Here is a 23964-nt window from a genome sequence, read left to right as displayed (position 1 = left end):
CTCACGAACCGTGAGATCATGACCTGAGCCGAAGTCAGATGCTTAACCGACAGATGCTCCAAGTTTATTCCTACAGTATATGTGCTTTAGAAAAGAAAAATGGTCATCTAATTTATGTTAATTTTCCTGACTTTTTTCCTCTGAAATAACATGTGGACACATGATAGTGACCTTCCATTTGCAACGAATCACGTAACACAGAAGCAATGCAATCGAGTGTGAATGAAATGCCTTCGGGAGTTTGAAGTGTTTTTTTGACCCAAACGACATGATTCCTGAGATTCTAAAAAATGTAAGTATCTCAAAGTAAGCAGTTACCTAGTTTCCTGGAGGGCACTGAAAACAAAATGCTGTTGTCCTATGAAGGACAAAAGTCCACAGGCCCTGGAATGCACAAAATTATTTGTACTATATTATAGTTACTTATTTTGAAATGCTATCTGAAAGTGGCAAGATTATCTAACTCCTGTCTGCTGTTGTTATGAATTTCGTTGGACGTGCACAGGCGTCTTAAAAAAGCAACGAAATATAGAGCGCTGGCTGACTTTACTTAGGTAAAACGAACCAGATGTTCCATCCTGGAAATGTCCTTTTTGTGGCTTTGCCAGTTGTAAAACAGGCATTTAGAGGATATAAGTAGTTTGATGCCAGAGGCTGCTGGAAGCAAGCAGTCTGTGAGTGCATTAGCCCTGTGAGTGCTTTTCACCATGACCTTACATCCCTACTGCCCTTCTGGGAATAGTCATTGCGTTGAGGCTTTATTTTACCTGCCTCACTGGCCTTGTCATTCAGGCCCTGAGCACTGCTTTCCAGTCGAAGAGACAAGTCTCCCCTCTCCTTTTATTATTACTGACTCTAACAACCCCTCTCTGGCCCGAGATTCTGAAACTTGGAGCTCATGACTTAAGTTATGCTTTGGTATCCATACAAACATTAAAATCTTCTTTGTGTAATTCCAGGGTATCTGCATAAAATATCAAGTCTGTGGTTGCAGAGGCTACATACACATTACCAACAAGACCTAACAGGCCGTATTCTCTCTTTGAATGTGAATCAACTCCCATGACCACCTTCTTCTATTTTCCTTTTATGACACATCATCACTTTTTAATAGTGAGGCCTTCCCACCTCCTAACATGCTCTGTTTCAGTCTTATCTTCCATTTTCCTCCACAGCAGTTAACATTGATATCCTATGTAGTTTTTTCCAGTTTATTTGGTTATAGCCTGACTCCTCCCATTACAAGATAAGCCCCGAGAAAGCAAGGATTTTTGTTTTTTTCTTCTGGAATGCTGCATCCCTAGTGTCTAACATCTTAGCAGAACTGGGCATGATGTGTCCTACCAATATTTGTAAAGGAATACATCAACAAGTGAATAAGGTCATACCCTCAGACTGTGTCCAGGCGGCGTGCAAACGCTGAACAAATGGGAGAAAAGAGAAATAGCAAAGAGCTTTTCTCCTTTTGATATTTATGGTAGGGATTTGCAAAGGCAAAAGGAGAGAGAAATGGGCTGAATAAGAGTAGATACTTAAAAGCACATAGGCGAAATCACCCACGTTTTCTAAAGTACGTAAGTTGGTAGCAATTCAAATGGGTACTGTGCAGCGGCTTCTGGAAGGTAGAACAAGTTATGTGTGAAAATCGAAACAGTTTATTTGGAAATTAAAGGGAACTGTCTCTAGTTTCGCTGTCTGCAAGGCGATAATGGAAGGATGCTTATTTTGTATATTTGGTTTGTTAACAGAAAATATATAAAAGACTTCAGCACTCAGTCCAATGCTTTCTGGTATCCGTCTGCCAAATAAAAATAAGACAATGACCATCTTCTCATGATTATTTTATTTTTCATATAGCACAGTGCATTACGTGATCTACACAATTAAACAACAGTTTTCCTCGGGTTCTAATCCTCCCACCATTTTCGTGACTTACGTCCCTTTCCATACGGCTTTGTCTGTGCTGCTGGGTTTCCCGTGCTTTTGTTCATTTCCCCACGTCTTTGGATTTACCACAGGTGTTTCTCTCTTTCTCATTTCATTCTATCTCTGATTTATTCAGCTCTTATTTTCAAGTTATTTGAACAGACTATGCTCACGTTCTTTTTCTGAGTTTGTGTTTTTATCAAAGTTACATGTGCACTTGCCCCCTATCCTTACTTTTCCCCATTCCCCAACTAGCCAGTGTCATTACATCATCATTTTAGATACATCATTTCTTGGCATCTGTGTTTATTCTGATCATGGACTTTCTTTTCATTGCTGAGCCCTAACGTAAACTGTGACTTCCCCCTTCCTGCACAACGTCTTCTAGACTGAACAATTATCTCATGTATTAGTAAAGATAGGCCAGGCTTGCTGTATAACAAAACACCCACCTGTCGATGGGAAGAATGATAGAGAATCTGGACTTATTTAAAAAAAAATTTTTTTTTTTAATGTTTATTCATTTCTGAGAGAGCACAAGTGGGGAAGGGCAGGGAGGGAGGGAAACATGGAATCCGAAGCAGGCTCCAGTCTGCAAGCTGCAGCGCAGAGCCTGATGCGGGACTTGAACCCACGGACTGGGAAATCATGACCTGAGCTCAAGCCAGATGCTTAACCAACTGAGCCACCCAGGCATCCCTCAACTTTATTTTGAATGTTTTATTTTTTTTCCTACTGTGTTTCTAAAAGCTCTTTTGTTCTCAAAATATTTTTTTAAAAAAATTGGCATCCTGTTCTTATTTTATGATTGTAATATTTTCCCATTATCTCTATTAGTAAATTAAAGACAGTTATTTTTTTCTTTGTGAACCTTCCCTTGCCCCTTATTAAATTTGTTTCTCCGGTTGCCTCTGGTCTCTGTTTGTTTTGGTGTCTAGGTTTTATATTACAGATTTCCTAATATTTCTTGCAATTACTCCTTGAGACCAAAAGCCCCACAGTCAGAGAATTAGGCTGGATCACTGAGTTGAGGAAACTCCCATGTTGCTAACTTACGTTTCTCTTCTTGGGCTAGTCAGATTCTTCAGAAATGACTTCACCAATGTTCAGGGGTTCTGTTTTTTATTTTTATTTTTTAACCAATGTCCTGTTTGAAGGGTGAGGGGCTGACTGGGAGCTGCGTGGGGAGGGGGGAGGACTAGACTATAATAGCATCCAACATGCATGCATTCACTTAATGCCCTTTTCTTTTTTTTAATGCCCTTACTTTTAATAAGAGACCCCAACCTCAAGTATGCGTGGGCCTTCCAACTGAAGACTGTATATTTAATTCTTTTCCAAGAATAAATTTCCAGTTTTTTGCCAATGTGGGGGGAGGGGAAGTCACCTGATGTGTGGAATGGTGGTAGGGATGTGAGGATCCAAGCCTTCTTTCTTTCCTTTTTCTTTTCTTTCCTTTTTTTTTTTTTTTAATTTTTGAGAGAGAGAGAGAGAGAGAGAGAGAGAGAGAGAGAGAGAGAAAGAGAGGAAGAGAGAGAATACCAAGCAGGCTTCGTGCTATCAGTGCAGAGCCTGATGTGGGGTTTGATCTCAGGAACCATGAGATCATGACCTGAGCTGAGATCAAGAGTCAGATGCTCAAGCAACTGAGCCGCCCTCGGTCCCCAGGATCCAATCTTTCTTAACCAGACCGACATTCAATGATGCTCATTTTAGCACCTGCACTTCCAGAAGTATCTTGTGCCAGCCATTTCCTGAGTCTTTAGGGCTTGGGTGGTATATATTGGCTTGGGTTTTTAGCTTTTTCCATCGCTTGCTTAGAAGCCAGTTTTCTTGAACCTCCTAATTCATTTACCATTCCTCCATCTGCTTTCCTGCTTCTGAAATTTGGTTGCTGTTGTTTCTTTACCTACTTTCCTTGTTTGAGGGTTTACGGTTCCAAAACAAAACAGCACTATCGTCACTTTAGTGAGATTTCAGGGGAAAAAAGCTAAAATAGACATAGGCGTTCAATCTGCCATCATGACCTGAAGCCTTTTCTTTTTCTTTTGCGGTTGGTCCTTCTGCTATTTCTCTCACAGATCCTTCATGTCCCAGCATCGAGGACCATCTTCTTTGGGACACACACATCCTCTGAAATGAGCCCTCACCCCAGGCACAGAGGACAATTCCTCCCTTTGTTCTGCCACTAGAACTTTATTTTATTAAAAATTTTTAAATATTTATTTCTGAGAGAGAGACAGAGTGCAAACAGGGGAGGGGCAGAGAGAAAGGGAGACAAAATCTGAAGCAGGCTCCAGGCTCTGAGCTGTCAGCACAGAGCCTGACATGGGGCTCAAACCCATGAACCATGAGATCATGACCGGAGCCGAAGTCAGACGCTTAACTGACTGAGCCACCCAGGCGCCCCTGGAACTTAATTTACTACTTACTGGCCTTTACTGCAATTCTTTGATTGTTATCTTTCTTTGCTGCAAGTCTGTAAGAGAGAGGTCTAATGGTCTCCTAATGTCTATTCTCCCTGTCTACCTTTAGTGACAGAACTCCCACGTGTTAGCTGGCACACAGCAACTCAGATAGAGACTGTATTCCCCAGCTCTCCTGAAGTCAGCTGTGGTCCGTCCCTAAATCCGGTTCAACGGGACATGAGAAGCAGTGTGTGCACTGTGTGGTACATCTCCTTGGAAAAGCCATTTGCAGTAGGCTTCCTCCTTCTCCTTCTGACCTGACCTTCGCTAGGAAAATGGAAAGACGGAAGAATCCTGGAAGGTGATCTTGAGGCAGAGCCGCCCTGACCGCCCAGAACCATTCACTCTGGACTACGGTGGCAGGAGAAACAAAGCTCTGTATTATGTAAGGTGCCATATTTGGGCAGCTCTTAGTTACAGCAGCATAGTCTGCACCACATAGAGAGCAGCATGGACCTTGGATGTAAGACTACACCTTACTTTTCGCCCAGTACCCAATACCTACGGCAGGCTACTTCATACAAGTTTGTTCATTGCAGCGGCAGGGCTCACTCCTGCCACTAAGTGCAGCAATGCGGTCACGGGGTACCGTGTAGATGCCAGGGAATTGTCATCGCGGCCACACGTGCTTGCCATCAGTTACCGGTATTGCTACCGTTGTGCAAAGCGATTTCACCCTTGTTTTCTGAATATAGCAGGAAAATAATGGTTTGGTGGAGAGGATAATTAACATGGGTATACAGAGGACAGGGGGAGGGGTTTGTGTGCAAACAGATTATTTTTCAAGACGGAAACTGCAAAATGTGTCAGTGAAACTCTTCAATCACAACAGGAGGCATGGTGCAGCAGAAAGGACAGTGAATACAGAGCTAAGAGAACAGGGTTCTTTGGCAAACCACTAAGGAGCTATAACCTCTGGGGCAAGTCAAAGCCTTCCTGGACATTAATTGCATTATTAAAAAATGAGACTGTTGGGGGCGCCTGGGTGGCTCAGTCTGACTTCGGCTCGGGTCGTGATCTCACGGTTCGTGACTTCGAGCTTCGCGTTGGTCTTTGGGCTGACAGCTCGGAACCTGGAGTCTGCTTCGGATTCTGTGTCTCCCTCTCTCTCTGTTCCTCCCCCACTAGCACTCTGTCTCTCCCTCTCTCAAAAATAAAAAAGACAAAAAAAAATTAAAAAAATAAATGGTAGTGTTGTATCAGACCACCTGTCTGTTCCCTCCCAGTCCTGTGGCTATAGTTATTTATCTACTAGAATGGCCAGGCCAGCATGTTGACCACAAGTGGCTGACCTCTGTGGCTTCTTTCCCGTATGTTTCTCCCCCACTTTCTTGCAGGTTGTTTTCAATTCATATCTCACTAATTTTCTTTGCGGCCAATGGTGCTTTGCATACAACTAACTACATCTTGTCTTCTACCTTTTTTTTTTTTTTGTAATTTATTAAGTTTATTTATTTATTTTCAAGAGAGAGTGAGAGAGAGCATAAGCGAGGGAGGGATAGAGAGAGAGGAAGACAGAGATTCCAGACACAGGTTCCAGGCTCCATGCCATCAGTGCAGAGACCAACACGGGGCTCCATCTCACAAACCACAAGATCATGACCTGAGCTGAAATGAAGAGATGAATGCTTAACTGACTAAACCATTCAGGCGCCCTGAAATTTCAAGAGTTTTAAAAGGGAAAACTTTTAAATCATATGGTATCATGTCCAGAAGCACCAGCAAAAGAGACATAGAGAATCACATGAAAGAAGAAACTGTGAGATTCTCAAATATATTCCTAAAACTTAAGGAATTGCCTACACTTTTTCTTTTTGAAGTATTGTTTCCTAAAGTGCTCTATCTCCTTACCTACCTACCTACCTACCCATCAGTTACTAAAATGCTTTTGTAAAAAGACTCTGAGTTGGGAAATCTCATATCTATCTCGGGGATTCACAATGTGTATTACCAGGTCCATATATTAAAAGCTCTGACAAATCCCTCAATTTCCCACCCCATTTAATCAAGGAAACCTTTTCTCAAATTACACCTATTAAAATCACTTTGAACAATGCTATACTGAAGAAAAATGAGAGGCAATGCCTAGAATTTAAGAAATTATAATCTTGCAAATATAACCACTCTACAATCCAGCAATTGCACTATTAGATATTTACCCAAAGGATAAAAAAATACAGATTTGAAGGCGTATATGCACCCTAATGTTTATAGCAGCATTATCAACAATAGTCAAACTATGGAGAGAGCCCAAATATCCATCAACTGATGAATGGATAAAAAGATGTGGTGTGTGTGTGTGTGTGTGTGTGTGTGTGTGTGTGTGTATACACACACACACACACACACACACACACACACACACACACAATGGAATATTACTCAGCCATCAAAAAGAATGAAATCTTTCCATTTGCAGTGACATTGTTGGAGCTGGAATGTTTTATACTAAGCTAAATAAGTTGGTCAGAGAAAGACAAATATCATGGGATTTCACTCATATGTGGAATTTAAGAAACAAAACAGATGAACATATGGGAAGGGGTGGGGGGACAAAGAGAAGAGAGGGAAACAAACCACAAGAGACCCTTAATGATACAGAACAAACTGAGGGTTGATGGAGGGGAGGTGGGGGGGGGTGATGGGGCTAGATGGATGATGGACATTAAGGAGGGCACTTGTTGTGATGAGAACTGGGTGTTGTATATAACTGATGAATCACTGAAATCTACTCGTGAAACCAATATTGCATGGTATGCTAACTAAAATTTAAATTTTAAAAAAGGAGAAAAAAAAGAAATTACAATCTTTCTTCATAATGCCAGAAAGTTCTTAACATCTATCTAACTTCTGTTTGGACTATTCTCTCTTAATCTCTTCTCAAAGAGGGTTCAATTTGGGCTCCACACCATTCTTTTTGTATTTCTGAGGCAGGAATCTGTTATTAAGGCTATCCCTCAGCCTTATTTATTTGAGGCCGTTTCACACAAATTCCTACGAAAAGGAAACACATTTGGAAAGACTAAAAAATCAGAAGAGGGGCGCTGGGGTGGCTCAGTTGGTTAAGGGTCCAACTTCAGCTCAGGTCATGATCTTGCGGTCCATGAGTTCGAGTCCCCCGTTGGGCTCTGTGCTGACAGCTCAGAGCCTGGAGCCCGTTTCAGATTCTGTGTCTCCCTCTTTCTCTCTCCTCCCCTGCTCATGCTCTGTCTCTCTCTCTTCTCAAATAAGCGTTAAAAAAAAAATTTAGAAAAAAAATTAAATATCAGAAGAAAAAACACTCTAAACATTCTTAGTAAAGGAAGATAAATTTATTTATTTATTTAGAGACAGAGAGAAAGATAGAGAGCGAGAGAGAGCTTCCCAAGTAGGCTCTGCACTGTCAGCATGGAACATGAGATCATGACCTGAGCCCAAATCAAGAGTCGACACTTAACCGACCCTGTCATCCAGACGCCCCGGCACTGAGATATTTTTGATGGTTTTGTTATATCAGTTATATCCTAGCTACTGATACCAGTTGATGGTCTTAAAAGACATACTTCCAGTAATACAGTCATTTGACTTAGCAAGTTGTTCCTAAATTAAAAATGAATTGCTACCATAGGAAGGAAAACAGAAAAAGTCACTACATCTCAAGAATGTTTAAGAGAATGCTATTCACTGGGGCATCTTGGTGGTTCAGTTGGTTAAACATCTGATTGACTCTTGATTTTGGCTCAGGTCATGATCCTGTGGTCCCTGGGATCAAGCCCTGTGTTGGTAGCCTGGACCCTGCTTGGGATTCTCTTTCTCTCTTGGTCTGCCCCTGCCCAGCTCACTTGCTCTCTCAAAATAAAAAAAAAACATAAGAAAAAAAAAAAGAAGAAAGAATGCTATTAAGATTTTAAACCAAACTAATGTCAGCTAGCCATCAATATTTACTTAGTCGTGCTTATATGCAGAACTGCTTACCTGTATTTTGAAACACTTTTCACAGCTTAAAGTATAAATATACTTTAACCTTTGTTTCATGTTTTTCTGGAACTCCTAAAAGTCAGACCAGTACTTTATTACATAAAGTGATTCCTTTCAGAAAACAATGTTTGTTTGTTTCTACCATAAAAAGATGTTTTATGATAAGCCAGGTAGAGTGTGTGGGGTAGTAATTAAAGAAAAAAAGTTTTTAGTGTTTATTTATCTTTGAGAGACAGAGAGAGAGAGAGAGAGAGAGAAATAGAGAGAGCGTGAGTGGCGAAGGGACAGAGAGAGAGGGAGACACAGAATCCAAAGCAGACTCCAGGCTCCGAGCTGTCAGCACACAGCCCGATGCGGGGCTCAAACTCACGAACCTTGAGATCATGACCTAAGCTGAAGTTGGATGCTTAACTGACCAAGCCACCCAGGCACCCCTGGGGTAGCAATTTTTAAAGTGAACTTCCCTAAATTATGTATTAGCAGAATTGATGAAAAGTTGCTGACATTTAGGGATTTATTAAAATCAGAAGTATAGGTTTGCAGGTACTTTGCTTTAGAAAGAATTAAAATAGCTTATTAAAGCAATATGTGATGTTCCCTGGTGTGTGTGTGTGTGTGTGTGTGTGTGTGTGTGTGTGTCTCAGTATCACTTTTTCCACTCACCTTTTCTACTGCTTGACTGAGCAGACTAGAAAAAAGAAGATTCCCTCTAACTCAGTCAGGATAAGAATAACTAATACAAGAAATATCCTTAGGCCGTTCCAAGAAGTCCTCTTTAAATTTTTTTTAATGTTTATTTATTTTTGAGAGTGGGGGGAGGGGCAGAGAGAGAGGGAGACACAGAATCCGAAGCAGGCTCCAGGTTCTGAGCTGTCAGCTCAGAGCCCGACAGGGGGCTCGAACTTGTGAACTTGTTTACCATGAGATCATGACCTGAGCTGAAGTCAGACACTCAACTGACTGAGCCACCGAGGCACCCCCAAGAAGTCCTCTTTAAAAACTTTAGAGCAACATGACGATGAAAGGGAAGTTGTTAAAAAATCTGTATATGCTTGGCAAAGTGACACTGGCTAGAAATTTCTACCCTCTCTCTGAGCAAAGCACTTTTCTTCAAGTGAAGACTTTACTGTGGTGTTCTATGTACTCACAACATCATCTCTAAGTTTCTTTTTCTAGCCCTTGCTGTGAAAGCTAAACACGGGGTCAAGGTGCCAGAACAGGTGGTCATCACTGTAGCGTCAGGAGAGGAGATTCCAACACCCACCGGCCACATACCTGGAGCTCTGCTAACAGGCAAGCATCAGGATGAGACATTCTCTCACTAGGTGGCCGCCCTCTTTTAGAACAGCGATACTCCTGGCAAGACTCTTACTAAGTTGTTTTCGACCATGGGTAATTTCGTGTCTCTCCCTGAAGCCAAAATGGACAATGAAGGGATGTGAGGGAGGACAGAGGACAAGAACAGGCCGAGGACTCACTACCCAAAATACAGAAGAGAAGTGGGAAAGCCCCCAAAAGTCCCGAAGAACGAGCTTTACCTACTTTGCAATTTTGCCTAATGCCAGCCCAGGGCCCTTAGGTACTGGGCGTATAATATTTAGTTTACTTCAGGATGTATAACCACCTTCATGTACCAATAGGGGCACTGAGGTTGTGGCCACATCCACCACATCAACGGAGTTATTAAGAAAAAAGAAATTAAGACAATGACAGGTTTTTCTAATTACTAGCTTGTTTCTTGACTGTGCTGACTACAGAGTCACTCAAAATGGTCTGAATGTCCCGAGGGGACAAGGCAAGTAATGTCTGCAGGATAAAAATATGTCTGGCTACCTGTGGCATCTTTTCACGTTCCGTTACGCTTGTTAGAAAAGACGCTGGCTCATTCTGACATACCATTTTACCTGGAAACACCACAGAATCCTTTTTGGGATGATTGGTCACTTCCTTCTGTGAATTTCTCTTTTCCAAAAAGTAGACCTTCACAGATACATCTGTGTTGTATGACTTGTCATACATACCTAGTATATTTGCATTTGTATTATGTGTATACGTATCTTAAAATGTGGCTGTGGGGAAGCTGATTCATGGTAGTCAATGCGTAGCAAACGAGATGGTCAAGTGGCCCATGAGATTATTTTCTTCCGTGAGTCTGAGTAAGAGGCTCAGACACTAAGAGAACTGGGAGCTGGCAGAGTTGGAGAAGAAAACGAACCAGAGTGAAAACCCACAAACTCTTGCTTTGGGAGCTTCCATACTTCCAGACACCTGTCTATTCCATAAGCCTTCGTCATTCAGGAGATCTGGATCATTTATAATTTATCCCAAGCATCTAAACTAATTTGGCTAGATTTCTGTTACAACACAAATAATTAAAAAAAAATTTTTTTTAATGTTTATTTATTTTTGAGAGAGAGAGAAAGAGACAGAGTGAGAGTGAGGGAGGGGCAGAGAGAGAGAGAGAGAGAGAGAGAGGGAGTCACAGAATCTGAAGCAGGCTCCAGACTCTGAGCTGTCAGCACAGAGCCTGACATGTGGGTTGAACCCACAAACTGTGAGATCATGACCTGAGCTGAGGTCGAACATTTAATCGACAGAGCCACCCAGGCGCCCCTGCGGCACAAATAATTTGAACCAGGACATTATTTTATCTGATTACTCAGTACAAATAGAGCCTTGCTTGTATCATGTCTAAAACCTGGAACGACAGGAGACTGCAGTGATTGTGGAGCTTAACTGTGGACAGTTTCTGCTCTGTTATGTGTGCACTTGTGAACCCAGCAATCCAGGATTGGAAAATCTTTTTCTGTTAAAGACTATGAACTGTCGTAAAGAGGGTAGGAATCAAACACAAAACAAAAGAAAACAATTTAGTTTAGGCACTTAATGAGCTCTCTTGGGGTATCTGGGTGGCTCAGTCGGTTAAGCCTCTGACTCTTGATATCGGCTCAGGTCATGATCTCACGGTTTGTGAGATGGACCCCGCCTTGTGCTCTGCGTCCACAGCGTGGAGCCTGCTTGGGATTCTCTTCCTCCCTCTCCCTCTCTCTGCATCTCTCCTCTCCCTCTCAAAAATAAATAAACATTAAAAAAAAGTTTCTAAAAAAATTCTTCTAAGGAGAAATAGACATTGCTTTTAAAATTAAAAATAGAGAACATAAATTAAGCCACTTTTACACATTAACTTTGTATCAATGTTTTGAAGGGGTAGGAGGGAACACAGCCAGGTCGGAGCCAGAGGGACAGATGAGGGGAGAGAAGCCAGAAAGAAATAGGAGAGGAAGCGACACACTAACATAAAAAGGAAGGAGAGAAAAAGAGGGAGGATGGGAGGAAATGAAGAGGGACAGATCCAGGAAAGGGGCAATGGAAAAACAAAACTCAGCTGAAGGAGAGGAAGGACACGTGAGGAAGACAGAGATACATAGCAGAAGGGTTGCTAGAGAAGAGATGACAAGACAGACAGAGGGGTAGGGAGAGGTCCAGAAAGTTCAGCTTGTTAGGCAGAGGCCATCCTCAGGTTCTGGGGGCCCAGTGGAGCGGGGCGGGGTGGGGGGGCAGCGTCCCTTCTCTGGCACTTACTACTTACAGCCCTTTGTTAACAAGCTGGTTAATGAGCTCCTGAGGTCTCCCACTGCTCCAAACCTCAACAGTTTAGGGATTCCGCCTAAAGAATGCGACTGTACTTGGGGCGCCTGGCTGGCTCAGTCGGTTAAGCATCTGACTCTTGATTTCGGCTCAGATCATGATCTCAGGGTTTGTAAGATCGAGCCCCACATCCGGGCTCTGTGCTGACAGTGTGGAGCCTGCTTGGGATTCTCTCTCCTTCTCTCTCTGCCCCTGTCCCGCGCACTCTCTCTCAGAATAATAAATAAATATTAAAAAAAAAAAAAGAATGTGACTGCACCAACTCACCAAGGGAGCTTCCCTGGGGTTGTACTCGTTAGAACACAAGTTATCATACATTTTCATATTTTTTTATTTTTTATTTTTGAGAGAGAGAGCATACGCACAAGTGGGAGAGAGAGGCACGGGGGAGAGAGATTCTTAAGCAGGTTCCACACTCAGGGCAGAGTCCAATGTGGGGCTCAATCCCACAACCCTGGGATCATGACCTGAGCCGAAATCAAGAGTCTGACACTCAGCCAACTAAGCAACCCAGGCACCTGGATTTTTACCTTCTAAAAAGAGCCTGTCAAATACATTTGAGACATGCTGGTTTAATCAAGGTTAAACGGGCTTGTTACAGTACTTCTGAGAGCCTTTGATATGAATTTCTAAGAGAGTTCTACATGGGATGCAGGGATTCCCAACCTTACCTGGTCACAGAATTCATTTTTCAAGAGAATCACAAAGGTAACTGTTCTTGCAGAACACACTTCGAGAAGCATGGCACCAAGAGGCTGCTATTCTCTTTGCATCTGAGCTTTGCAATCACTGGCTGTAACCATAACACCCCGAAGATCAGACAACAAGGAATAAAAGGCAAAATCTGGTTTGAAGCCCTGAGGTTTCCTAGCCCTACAGCCAACACTGCTATTTCTTTATCTCACTTTATCTTTATTTATTTATTTTTTTTAACATTTATTTATTATTGAGAGACAGAGAGACACAGAGCATGAGGAAGGGCGGGGCACAGAGAGGGGGAGACACAGAATCTGAAGCAGGCTCCAGGCTCCGAGCTGTTAGCACAGAGCCTGATGTGGGGCTCGAACTCACGATCTGTGAGATCATGACCTGAGCCGAAGTCGGTTGCCCAACCAACTGAGCCACCCAGGCGCCCCTCACTTTATCTTTATATTGCTTTAAGTGCTTTTTACGGGAAGTTCAAAATTTAGAACCTTATATTTGATGCCCTCTAATATTTATCCTGAGTCACCCTGTGCTGAACAATATTCTTGCTTCTTTTCCTGCGAAACTTCGTCCACTATGATGATTCAAAATTCAAAGTGGTGGGGTGCCTGGGTGGCTCAGGTCATGATCTCATGGTTCGTGAGCTTGAGCCCCATGTTGGGGCTTCACATGGACAGGCAGAGCCTGCTGGAGATTCTCTCTCTGCCCTCCCCTGCCTGCTCTCTGTCTCTCTCTCACAATAAATAAATAAACTTAAATTAAAAAAAAAAAAAATCAAAGCGGCAATTGCTAGTTTCCCTGGAAAGCCCACCATGCTAGGTCCACATTCCCTTCTTCATGGGCACACGGTAGCTCATCTACCTGTGGCCTTTTAACTCCTTCCTCCTCAGTGAACTTAGAGCTGAAGGGATCTGTACCACATTGGTCTCCCTTGCTTAAAAGGAACATTGCTTGCTCTATTTCCAAAGGAACACTCTCCATTTCCATTCCCCTGTGCGGGAACACAGTGTTCGTGAAGAAGATGATGATGTCTCAGTGGTGGCAGAAAAATAAGAAGGTACCAGAATGATGGCTTAGAGCAGAGTTACTCCACCAACACGGACCACTTACCTTGATGAAACTGTCACACAAAGAGAAATAAACTTTTATCTTTAATGAAGGCACTGTAATTCTGACTTGCCTTAATGCAGGAATTTGACATTTACCCTCACTAACACAGTGTTAATAACAAAAACATTTGAGTGTTATATTATAATTTACAGTATGCTCACATAGACATTATTTTTGTAAACCTTTTTCACTTTGATTTTGTTTCTTCTTTTTGAAAGTAATTATTGTCTTCTAGCATGTGTTAATCTGAACATTGAAAGTTAAGGCTTAATATTTGTCAATTACATCTCAGTAAAGCTGGGGTGGGGGAGAAAATGAAGATTAGGTAGGGTCATAGTTATTGCCTCACTATTTTGTTCTGTTTTTTTAATGCTTTCAAACTATACTCTGAGTTGTTTAAAGTAGGTTCCTTTCTGCTCGTTTATGTACAATCAACAATAAACCCTCAAATATAAAATTCCCTATGAATTCCTAATGATATGACTAATACCTTCATGAACTATAGTGACTTTCTATGAAATAAAATGTATCTATTACTCAAAAAAGTATCTATTTTCTTCTGAAAAGACACAGAGTGGTTTAACAATGATTGTTTCAAATGCAATTTCATGTTGAAATATTCTGCTAAACTACAGAAAGCAATATTGGAAGGTAGCTATTGAAATATGTATGTATTTATGAATACGTCTTTGGTAAAGAGCCAGACAAAATAAAGCATGACTCATTGTCAGTAAACATTCCCTAAATGTCCTTGTATTATTATGGGAGAGGTACCGTCTGGTTTTAATAATGTATATAAAACAAATTGCTATTTACATCTGCTCAAAGGCATTAAAAAACAATGATCTACTTAGCAGAAAGGACTTTAAAGTCTAACAAATTAATTATCCTTTACTTTGTTGTCAATAAGGTGAGGAATTACTTCTTAGGAAATAATTAGATACAATAAGACTTCACTACTTATGTTTCTTGTAGTTGCAACTCACTAGTTTCTAGAAGTTTAAGGTATAAAGAGTATGTTTTTATTACATTCATTTTAGAGGGTAGAGCAAGAGTTATTAGTAAATGCCTTTTTTGGGGGGGAGGACCACAAAATATCTTAAATTTCATCTCTGACTGAGATCACAGGTGATGGAATCTGCAAACCATCTCACAATGGTGAAAGAGGAAGGAATCTTAGAGATCATAATAACCCCATTTTACAGATGAGGAATCAGAAGTTTGAAACCCTATTTAACTAAAAGAGGTTTCTTGAGAAGGAAAAACAAGTTTCCTCATGGACTTCTAGGGATTGTACAATTCGAACCTTGAACAGTAACCTTTACCATCTCTCTGAAGGGCTGGCCTTCCCATCTTTCCACTCCACGCATGGGAGTTCCCGGATCGTGTGTGTGGATCGTGTGGATCAGTGTGTAGCTGGGAATGGAAACCAGCACTTTACAAGCTGGAACATCCCCACAGAAGTATGCTGATCTCATTGGGAAGTGCTGGGGGCTGGGGCTGGGGCTGGGACGCCATGTTTGGGAAGCCCCCTCCTGGAGGACTGCATTTCACAAGCGGAGGACTTGCTGAAGATTGCAAAATGCTTGCTTAAGCGAGTTTTAGGTGACAATGCAATCTTAAAAAAAAAAAAAAAAAAAAAAAAAAAAAAAAAAAAGCCCAAACGCTACAGTGTATCAGATTTCCTACCTTCCTCTAAAACTACACAAAACAACCCCCCCCCCCAAAAAAAGTGTCCTCCAATCCCAGAAATTTAAATACGCTTTATTACGTAGTTCGGTCTTAAACACCCAGGAAATGCAGGCATATTACATCTAGTTCTTAGTGACATAACACGACCGTCTTTGCAAACTCTCGTGCGGGATCCCTCCTCCTCTACTGAGAACGCACGTTCTGATGTAGCACCACCCTGGAACGTTAAGCGCCCACGACAAATAACAGAAAAGCGAAAGTTCGTGACAAAACCTCAGGGCGTCTGTCTCCTCCCCACCAAACCACCGCAGATGACAAACTTCGAAACACAACTCAACCCTCACCAAACAGCACCAGGAGCCCTCGGCTGTGCCTGCGGCCCCGAGGTGGCACCGAGCAGCTCCCGGAGACGCGTTCCCACGGGTCACAGGGCCCAGAATTTCTGAGGACCATTACAGCATCCCCCTCCCTCTCCGAACGAGGCCCGGTGAGCTCATGCAGCAGGCTGGGGGTGGGGGACCCACCACCAACGTGGGAGCCCCACTCCGCAGTTCTCCCGGGCCGCGTGCAGGGGGAGCAGAAGGGGAGCTCGGGGTGGAGGGGGGGCGGGGGCAGGTGGCAGGGTCGGGGTGTGCGCAGCGAGGGGCGCCGAGTTTGGGGAGCAGGCAGCAGGGTGGTGTTGGGGGTGGCGAAGAGTTGGGCAGGGGCAGACAGATCGCGGAGCCAGAGGGGGTCCGCCAGGTGGGGGTTGGGGGGGCGACCCGGCTCAGGCGGGAAAGGGGGCGCAGGAAATGGGCGCCAAAGGGAGAAGTGAGAAATTGCGGAGGAGGAAGTCGTCCCTGGAAGAGGAGGGGCAAAGGGGAAGCGAGAAGGGAGTGTTTGCACTTTGGAGAGCGCAGGGCCGGAGCCTCCTCCGAGCCGGGAGGGGGCGGCCGACGCGCCGAGGTCCCCGGGGTGGAGGGGTGGGGGCGGCGGTCCCGGCGGCCCTACCTGAAGCGCTCCTGCCCCGCCGTGTCCCACAGCTGCAGCTTGATCCTCTTGCCCGGCTCGATCTCCAGCAGGCGGGAGAAGAAGTCCACGCCGACCGTGGGGTCGCAGGCGGGCGAGCGCAGCCCCGGGAAGCGGCCCTGCGTGAAGCGGTGCAGGAGGCACGACTTGCCCACCGTCGAGTCCCCGATCACGATGAGGCGGAACTGGTAGATCCAGATGGTCTCCATGGCTCACGTGCCCCCGCGGGCCGCCCCGCCCGCCTGCCCTCCAGCTGCCGGGCAAGTTTGGCGGCGGGAACTGTCCCTTCAGCACCGCCCGGGCGCCCGCCCGCCGGCTTCCAGCATATTCCTGCGACTGCAGCCGCCGCCTGGTCCCCGCCCTCTCTGGAGGGAGGGGCGGGGCCCGGCCGGCCGAGGGGCGGGGCCTCGGGCCAGGGGGCGGGGCGCGCGGGAGGGGGCACCGGGCTGACTGCGCGCGACTCCCGTCCCCGCCCTCGGTAAATCTCTTTCCCTGAAAGCTCACTGGGCGCCGCCGGGAAGGTGGGTGTGGCGAGAGGACGTGACGGCAGCGGCAGCCAATGAAAGCGAAGCAAGGGCTCCCCTCCGCGAGGGTCAGCCAATGAAAAGTGAGAATCGTTTTCTTACGGTCGTGGGGGCGGGTTTGTCAGAGCCAGAGTGGGCTTCTGCGAATAGGTCACTTCTGGGGCGCCTTTCTTCCCACGAAGGCCCTGCCCCTTCCCACGCCCCTGAAGGTGCCCGCCGACGGCGTCCTGCAGTCTAGCCTTGCTCAGCGCCGCCTCCCGCGCGTGCTAAGGCGAAGGAGTTCAGAACAGAATGGAAAAAAATTTGCAGAGCAAGGTCTGGATGCTTCTAGCAAGCGCTTTGGCCATTGCTCCTGCCGCCGCCGTGTATCTTCTTCCAGTACCACGAAGAGTGAGAAAAAGACCAGGTATCCTCTACATACTCTCTGGGGACTTGCAGCCCCGAGAGATACAGAAGGGACCAAAACAAACAAACAAAAAAAAAGTGAGATTTTGAGATGCTCATAAAAGCTCCCATTCTCCTGACTCCGTTCTGTAAATCGGAAAAATCCTATACTTGGCAGAGTCAGCTCCGGGATCCAGATAAACCAAGCACACCTGAATTCTGATGAGATCTTACTACTTCTCCATGCCTTTCTTAAAATTGAATAATAGTGAATTCAAGGTTCTAAGTGTATTTTTGCTAAAATAGAGTTTTCAATAAGTCCACCTTTTTTTCACACCCGCATCCAAACTTACACTATTGTTATTCATTCTCCCTTTCTTGTTTTGGAGACAAAGGTATCGCTTTCAATATCTCATTTAATTCCCTGTCACCCAGGGGATTTTGGACTCCCTCCCCCCCCTCCCCCACAGTTGATCTTTTTGTCTGCTGTTTATACCTCATACCTCCTTGTCTCCAATTGTTTCTATTCCTCAGTGTATACAAACATGCTCAAGTAGTCACAGTCCTAAAGCCAAACAAAACATCTCTATTATATGCTTCTCCTTTAGATTTTTGCCTTCTCCATTATTCTCCTTTTCAAACATTAGGAAAGAACTACCTATACTCATTTCCTACCCACCAGTGAGTCTTCAGCAGCCTTCTCCATACCTAATGTACCTCTGAAATTATTTTTTTTAATATTTTATTTTTAAGCACTCTCTACACCAATGTGCGGCTCAAATTGCAACCTGTAGGTCAAGAGTCACATGCTCCCCTGACTGAGTCAATTGGATGCCCCTCTGAAATTGCTTTTGATAGGTTGCCAGGGATTTTCTGACTATCAAATCCTCTACCCTCTCCTCATCATCTGTCTTTAGGTATCATTCTTCTTGACCTCCCTGTAGCTGTTATGGACTATAATCTGTTGTTAAAAGCTGACTGGCTGACCCAGCTCTTTTCCATAGTTCTCTTCTAGTCTTCCTCCAGGTAGGAATGGCCCGGTGACAACAGAGATCTGAGCAATGAGACTTAAGTAGGGCTTTTGGTAAACCTTTTGCTTTTCTAACAAGGGACTGACACCCATACTGCCCTTCACTCTTTCTCTTTTGCTTTTCCTTCCTACCTGGAAGAATAAACAACCATCCTGTGACCAGAGAGATGAAGGTTAGATGCTAAAGATGTTAGTGGAAGAGAGAGGAAGAGCATGAGTCCTCCGTGGAGTTGTTGATCTGTTGTTCCAGCTCTGGACATCTTGTTTGAGACAAACCAATTAATCCCTGTTTAAGCCACTGATGGTTGGATTTTCTTTTTTTTTTTAATTTTTTTTTCAACGTTTTTTATTTTTATTTTTGGGACAGAGAGAGACAGAGCATGAACGGGGGAGGGGCAGAGAGAGAGGGAGACACAGAATCGGAAACAGGCTCCAGGCTCCCAGCCATCAGCCCAGAGCCTGACGCGGGGCTCGAACTCACGGACCGCGAGATCGTGACCTGGCTGAAGTCGGACGCTTAACCGACTGCGCCACCCAGGCGCCCCGATGGTTGGATTTTCTATAAATTCAATCTAGATACTTTTGTTTCTTGGTTTCTACATAAGCATTCTTTCCTAATCTGTATTTTTTAACCTTATTCACTGACTTCTCTTTCTGTCATTCATTTTTTAAATATTGAAGTTCCTAAGAGACCCACTTTTCCTCTCTTTACCCTCTCCTTCCTTTTTCTATCGCTTTGAACAACCTCTGGTGACCTTATCAACTCCAGTGACTTCAGTTACTCCCATACCCAAACCACATGTCCTTTCCTTAACTGCTTCTCTGTCTTGAGACCCACATTTCCAGAATACCTCTGTCCTTAAGTGTTGGATACACATTTCAGATTCAACACATCTGTGTTGGTTAGGATTCTTTGAAACAAACTCCAGTCAGGGTGATATAAAAAGATAAATGCACTTATCCTAAAGATACAGAGGTATTTTTATACAATCCACAAGCAGGAATGTAGATGGTGTCATAAAGGGATTGGAACTAGGAAAGAGAAAGCTGTAAGGAACACAGGCAGCATGTGTGTCTGCCTCTCTCATATTTACTTCCTTCTAACATCTACTTAATTCTTACCTGCCTGTGAACCAGCTTTGTCTCCTCCTGAGTCCATTTGGAAGACTATGGTTGCTGCAAGTTCCATGTTAGATATCTAGACACATCTAGAGACCAATTTCCATTTTTCTCCAGAGACAATCCAGTTGGCCCAGTTTGGAACGGGCGTTTATATCAAAGACATAAGGCCAGTGAGACAGGAAGATGTAACAAGCCAATCCCTTTGGATGGGGTATATGGCATATTAGCAGTTCTGGAAGAAGGATTGGTCAGTGGCTTCCCTTTGTGTCAAAAATACAGCCTCTATAGTGTCCAAAAGTGAATGTAGATTTCTTGTCATGTTTCCTTTTCCTTAGTGTATTTAGTGTCTGTTCTAGCTCCCTGGACAAGTGAGAGCTTGTGCCCCTGAATCTAGGGGCTAGGGGTTTGTGTTTGTATCAGGAAGAGATGAAATTGGTCTGAAGGCAGCAGAATGTAGAGCTAAGGATAATCTAATACATAGCATCCTGGACAAAACTAAAATGGAAAGCAAGATAGGCAGCTCAAGTGAAGCATCTTAAAGAAACTAGGTAGATGGAGCAGAACATAGCTACAAGCCAACAGGATGCAAACGGGAAACCTGCCCAAAGAAAGGCTTCAATGAGAGGTCAGAAGCATAGCTTAATTCGACACCGTTAGCCAGAAGAAAAGGCATGGGACTTTTTATAAGGTCCCCAGCCTCAGGAGAGATCTAAGGAGATCCTTAGATCCTAACAAGGATCTAAGGTAAGGTAGTTTAGACACAACATTCAGGTGATTAAGATAGAATAAAAACTTCATCCATGCCAGACTCCCTTCTCTCCTTTGGCATACTCAGCCAATCATTAAACCTTGTTATGTTTACATCAGTGGTATCTTTCAGATTTATGACCTTTTCTGAACTCCCCGCTGTCACTGCCTTTGTTGAGTCTCTTATCATTTTGGACTGTACTGCTCAGGAATAGTAGGCATTGGTTTCCTAGGCATTGGTTTCCTAGGTCTGTTGTAACGAAGTACCACTAACAGAATGGCTTAAAGTAACGTTGTCTCATAGTTCTGGGGGCTACAAGTACAAGGTGTTGCCAGGTTTCTTCCTTCTTTGGGCTGTGAGGGAGAATCTGTTCCAGGCCTCTTGCCTCGCTCCTAGTGCTTTGCTGGCAATCTTTGGCATTCTTTGGCATGTAGGTGTCCCATTCCAATCCTCCATTGTAACATGACATTTTTCCGGTATCTCTTCACATAGCCTTCCCTCTGTGTATGTGTGTGTCTGTGTCCAGATTTACCCCTTTTTATGAGGACACCAGTCACAGTGGATTAGGGCCCACCATAATGACCTCATTTTAACTTGATCATGGGCCGAGACTGTTTCCAAATAAGGCACGTTCTGAAGTCCTGGAGGTTAGGACTTCTTTGTGTCTCTTTTGAGGGGTATAATTCAGTCCATGGCAGACTCCCATTTAGTTCTGCATTGCATCTAGAATTATGGCATTGAACACTTTTGATGACTCATTCACCCTAGGATGAAGTCTGAATACCTAATTGTGTGATATACCTCCAATCATAATGTGGCATCTGTGATCTAGTCAGTGACTTCTCTACATGACATGCTATTCATGCTACACCTTTTTCCCCCATGCCATTGCGTCCTCTCATTATATCCCTTTCACCCTCCAACTGGTCAGCAAATTTCTGTTTCTCTTTCAAGGCCCAGAACAAATATTATGTCTGCTTTGTAATCTTTCTAAACCATTTATATCCCCAAGGAGAACTTATTTTTCACTCTCTGTGTTTCTACAACAGTTAAGCAAAGAGTACTCTGTACTTCTGTGATATCTCATATCTTCTATAATGTATTTCCAACTGGTCAGCAAATTTCTGTTTCTCTTTCAAGGCCCAGAACAAATATTATGTCTGCTTTGTAATCTTTCTAAACCATTTATATCCCCAAGGAGAACTTATTTTTCACTCTCTGTGTTTCTACAACAGTTAAGCAAAGAGTACTCTGTACTTCTGTGATATCTCATATCTTCTATAATGTATTTCATTTTGAATTATGGCTATTGGTTTGACGGTCTGGTAGACTGTAAGTTCCTCAAGGCCAGATGCAATGATTAACTCATTGTTATTTCCCCAGCACACACACAGCTGGTGCATAGTGGTGCTCTATAAATGCTCACTGAGTGGAAATGAACTGTTAAGCAAAATTCTCTATGTCCCTGAACTTCTATATATATGCAGTCTGCACATAACCTGATGAGCTTCATAATGAACTAAAATTAATTAAGTTTATGATTAATACTATGATTAGTATTGGTTAATATTATATATTAATATACTATATAGATATAATATAGATTAATAATTATTCAAAGGCAAACTTTAGTATCTGCCTTTGAATAATCCATGAGTAATTTTAAGTATATTTGGATTATGCATGCTGGTACAAATAATTTAATATTTTAATTAGAAATGTTGTATTTGTATTTCTGGAAGTTTAAGCTTAGAAAATAAGGCACATAGGGGTGCCTGGGTGGCTCAGTCGGTTGGGCGGCCGACTTCGGCTCGGGTCATGATCTCGCGGTCCGTGAGTTCGAGCCCCGCGTCAGGCTCTGTGCTGACCGCTCCGAGCCTGGAGCCTGTTTCGGATTCTGTGTCTCCCTCTCTCTCTGACCCTCCCCCGTTCATGCTCTGTCTCTCTCTAAAAAATAAATAAACGTTAAAAAAAAAAAAAGAAAAAAAAAGAAAGTAAGCCACATAGGACAGATTAAAAAAAATTTTTTTTTTTTTTAAATTTTTTAACGTTTATTTATTTTTGAGACAGAGAGAGACAGAGCATGAACAGGAGAGGAGCAGAGAGAGAGGGAGACACAGAATCTGAAACAGGCTCCAGGCTCTGAGCTGTCAGCACAGAGCCTGACGCGGGGCTCGAACTCACGGACCGTGAGATCATGACCTGAGCCGAAGTCGGACGCTTAACTGACGAGCCACCCAGGTGCCCCCCAAAAAATTTTTTTTTAGTGTTTATTTATTTTAGAGAGAGAGAGCGCAAGCAGTGGAAGTGCAGAGAGAGAGGGTAACAGAGGATCCAAAGCAGGCTTTGTGGTAACAGCAGAGAGCCCGATGTGGGGCTCCAACTCACAAACCATGAGATCATGACCTGAGCCAAAGTCGGATGCTCAACCAGCTGAGCTATAATTCCATGTATGAGCGAAACCATATGGTATTTGTCTTTCTCTGACTGCCTTACTTCACTTAGCATAATACTTTCTAGCTCCATCCATGTCATTGCGAATGGCAAGATTTCATTCTTTTTTTTATGGCTGAGTAATATTCCAGTGTGTGTGTGTGTGTGCGGGTGTGTGTCTGTGTGAATGTCTATGTGTGTGTATCACATCTTCCTTATCCATTCATCAGTCAGTGGACACTCGGGCTGAATCCATAGTTTGGCTATTGTTGATAATGATGCTATAAACATCAGGGTGCCTGTATCCCTTTGAATCAGTATTATTGTGTCCTTTGGGTAAATACCTCATAGTGCAATTGCTGAATCTTAGGGTAGTTCTATTTTTAACTTTTTGAGGAACCTCATGCTGTTTTCCACAGTGGCTCCACCAGTTTGCACTCCCACCAACAGTGCAAGCGCGTTCCCCTTTCTCCACGTCCGCGCCAACATCTGTTCTTTCCTGTGTTGTTAATCTCAGCCGTTCTGAAAGGTGTGAGGTGGTGTCTCATTGTGGTTCTGATTTGCATTTCGCCGACGATGAGTGATATTGAGCATGTTTTCATGGGTCTTTTAGCCATCTGTGTGTCTTCTTTGGACAGACATCTCATTCTTGATTCCACTCTTTCTCATCTCTCCATAAGTATCCCCTCAGCGAATTCTATAGGGTGTGTATTCAAAATATGTCTAGATTCTAGTAATTTCTCAGCACTTCCACCTCTGCCACCATGTTCCAAGTTGCCGTCATCTGTAGCCTGGATTACTGGAATAGTATCTAATTAGGTCTTGCCCTGCCGTTACTATTGCTATTTTCAACCTGGAAGCTACCACCCTGCAAGATGTAAGTCAGATCTCGTCACTGCTATGCTCCAGAACTTCTAATTGGTTCTGATGTCGCTGCAAAAGTCAAATTCCTTGCTTTGGTCTCTCATTACCTCTTGGGCCTCATCTTCTCATCTTCACCTTCCTCTTTTTTTTTTTAATTTTTTTTTAAACGTTTATTTATTTTTGAGACAGAGAGACAGAGCATGAACAGGGGAGGGGCAGAGAGAGAGGGAGACACAGAATCTGAAACAGGCTCCAGGCTCTGAGCTGTCCGCACAGAGCCCGACGTGGGGCTTGAACTCACGGACCATGAGATCATGACTTGAGCCGAAGTCGGACGCTTAACCG

The 23964-nt window shown here is 43.6% G+C and overlaps 2 protein-coding genes across 3 annotated transcripts in view; one reads left to right on the top strand and one right to left on the bottom strand.

Moving 5' to 3' along the window:
- The window catches only part of RAB39A (RAB39A, member RAS oncogene family), a 30284-nt gene extending 13416 nt beyond the window's left edge, over positions 1–16868 (bottom strand). The window contains exon 1 of the mRNA XM_042959716.1: positions 16497–16868. Coding sequence (XP_042815650.1) covers positions 16497–16723 — 227 coding nt within the window. The 5' untranslated portion in view covers positions 16724–16868. The remainder of the gene's footprint in view (positions 1–16496) is intronic.
- A 193-nt stretch (positions 16869–17061) lies between these two features.
- The window catches only part of SLC35F2 (solute carrier family 35 member F2), a 101637-nt gene continuing 94734 nt past the window's right edge, over positions 17062–23964 (top strand). Inside the window, exon 1 of one of the 2 annotated variants that reach the window (XM_042959712.1) lies at positions 17062–17121. The gene's annotated coding sequence lies outside the window, so the exon portion shown is untranslated. Of the gene's footprint in view, positions 17445–23964 lie in introns of both variants that reach the window. The other variant, XM_042959711.1, reaches the window with a different exon arrangement.

Source organism: Panthera tigris, chromosome D1 (genome assembly GCF_018350195.1).
Source record: "Panthera tigris isolate Pti1 chromosome D1, P.tigris_Pti1_mat1.1, whole genome shotgun sequence".
In the NCBI taxonomy this organism is placed as follows: domain Eukaryota; kingdom Metazoa; phylum Chordata; class Mammalia; order Carnivora; family Felidae; genus Panthera; species Panthera tigris.
Note: the sequence above shows the minus strand (reverse complement) of the source record. Positions and strands in the feature narration are given on the sequence as shown.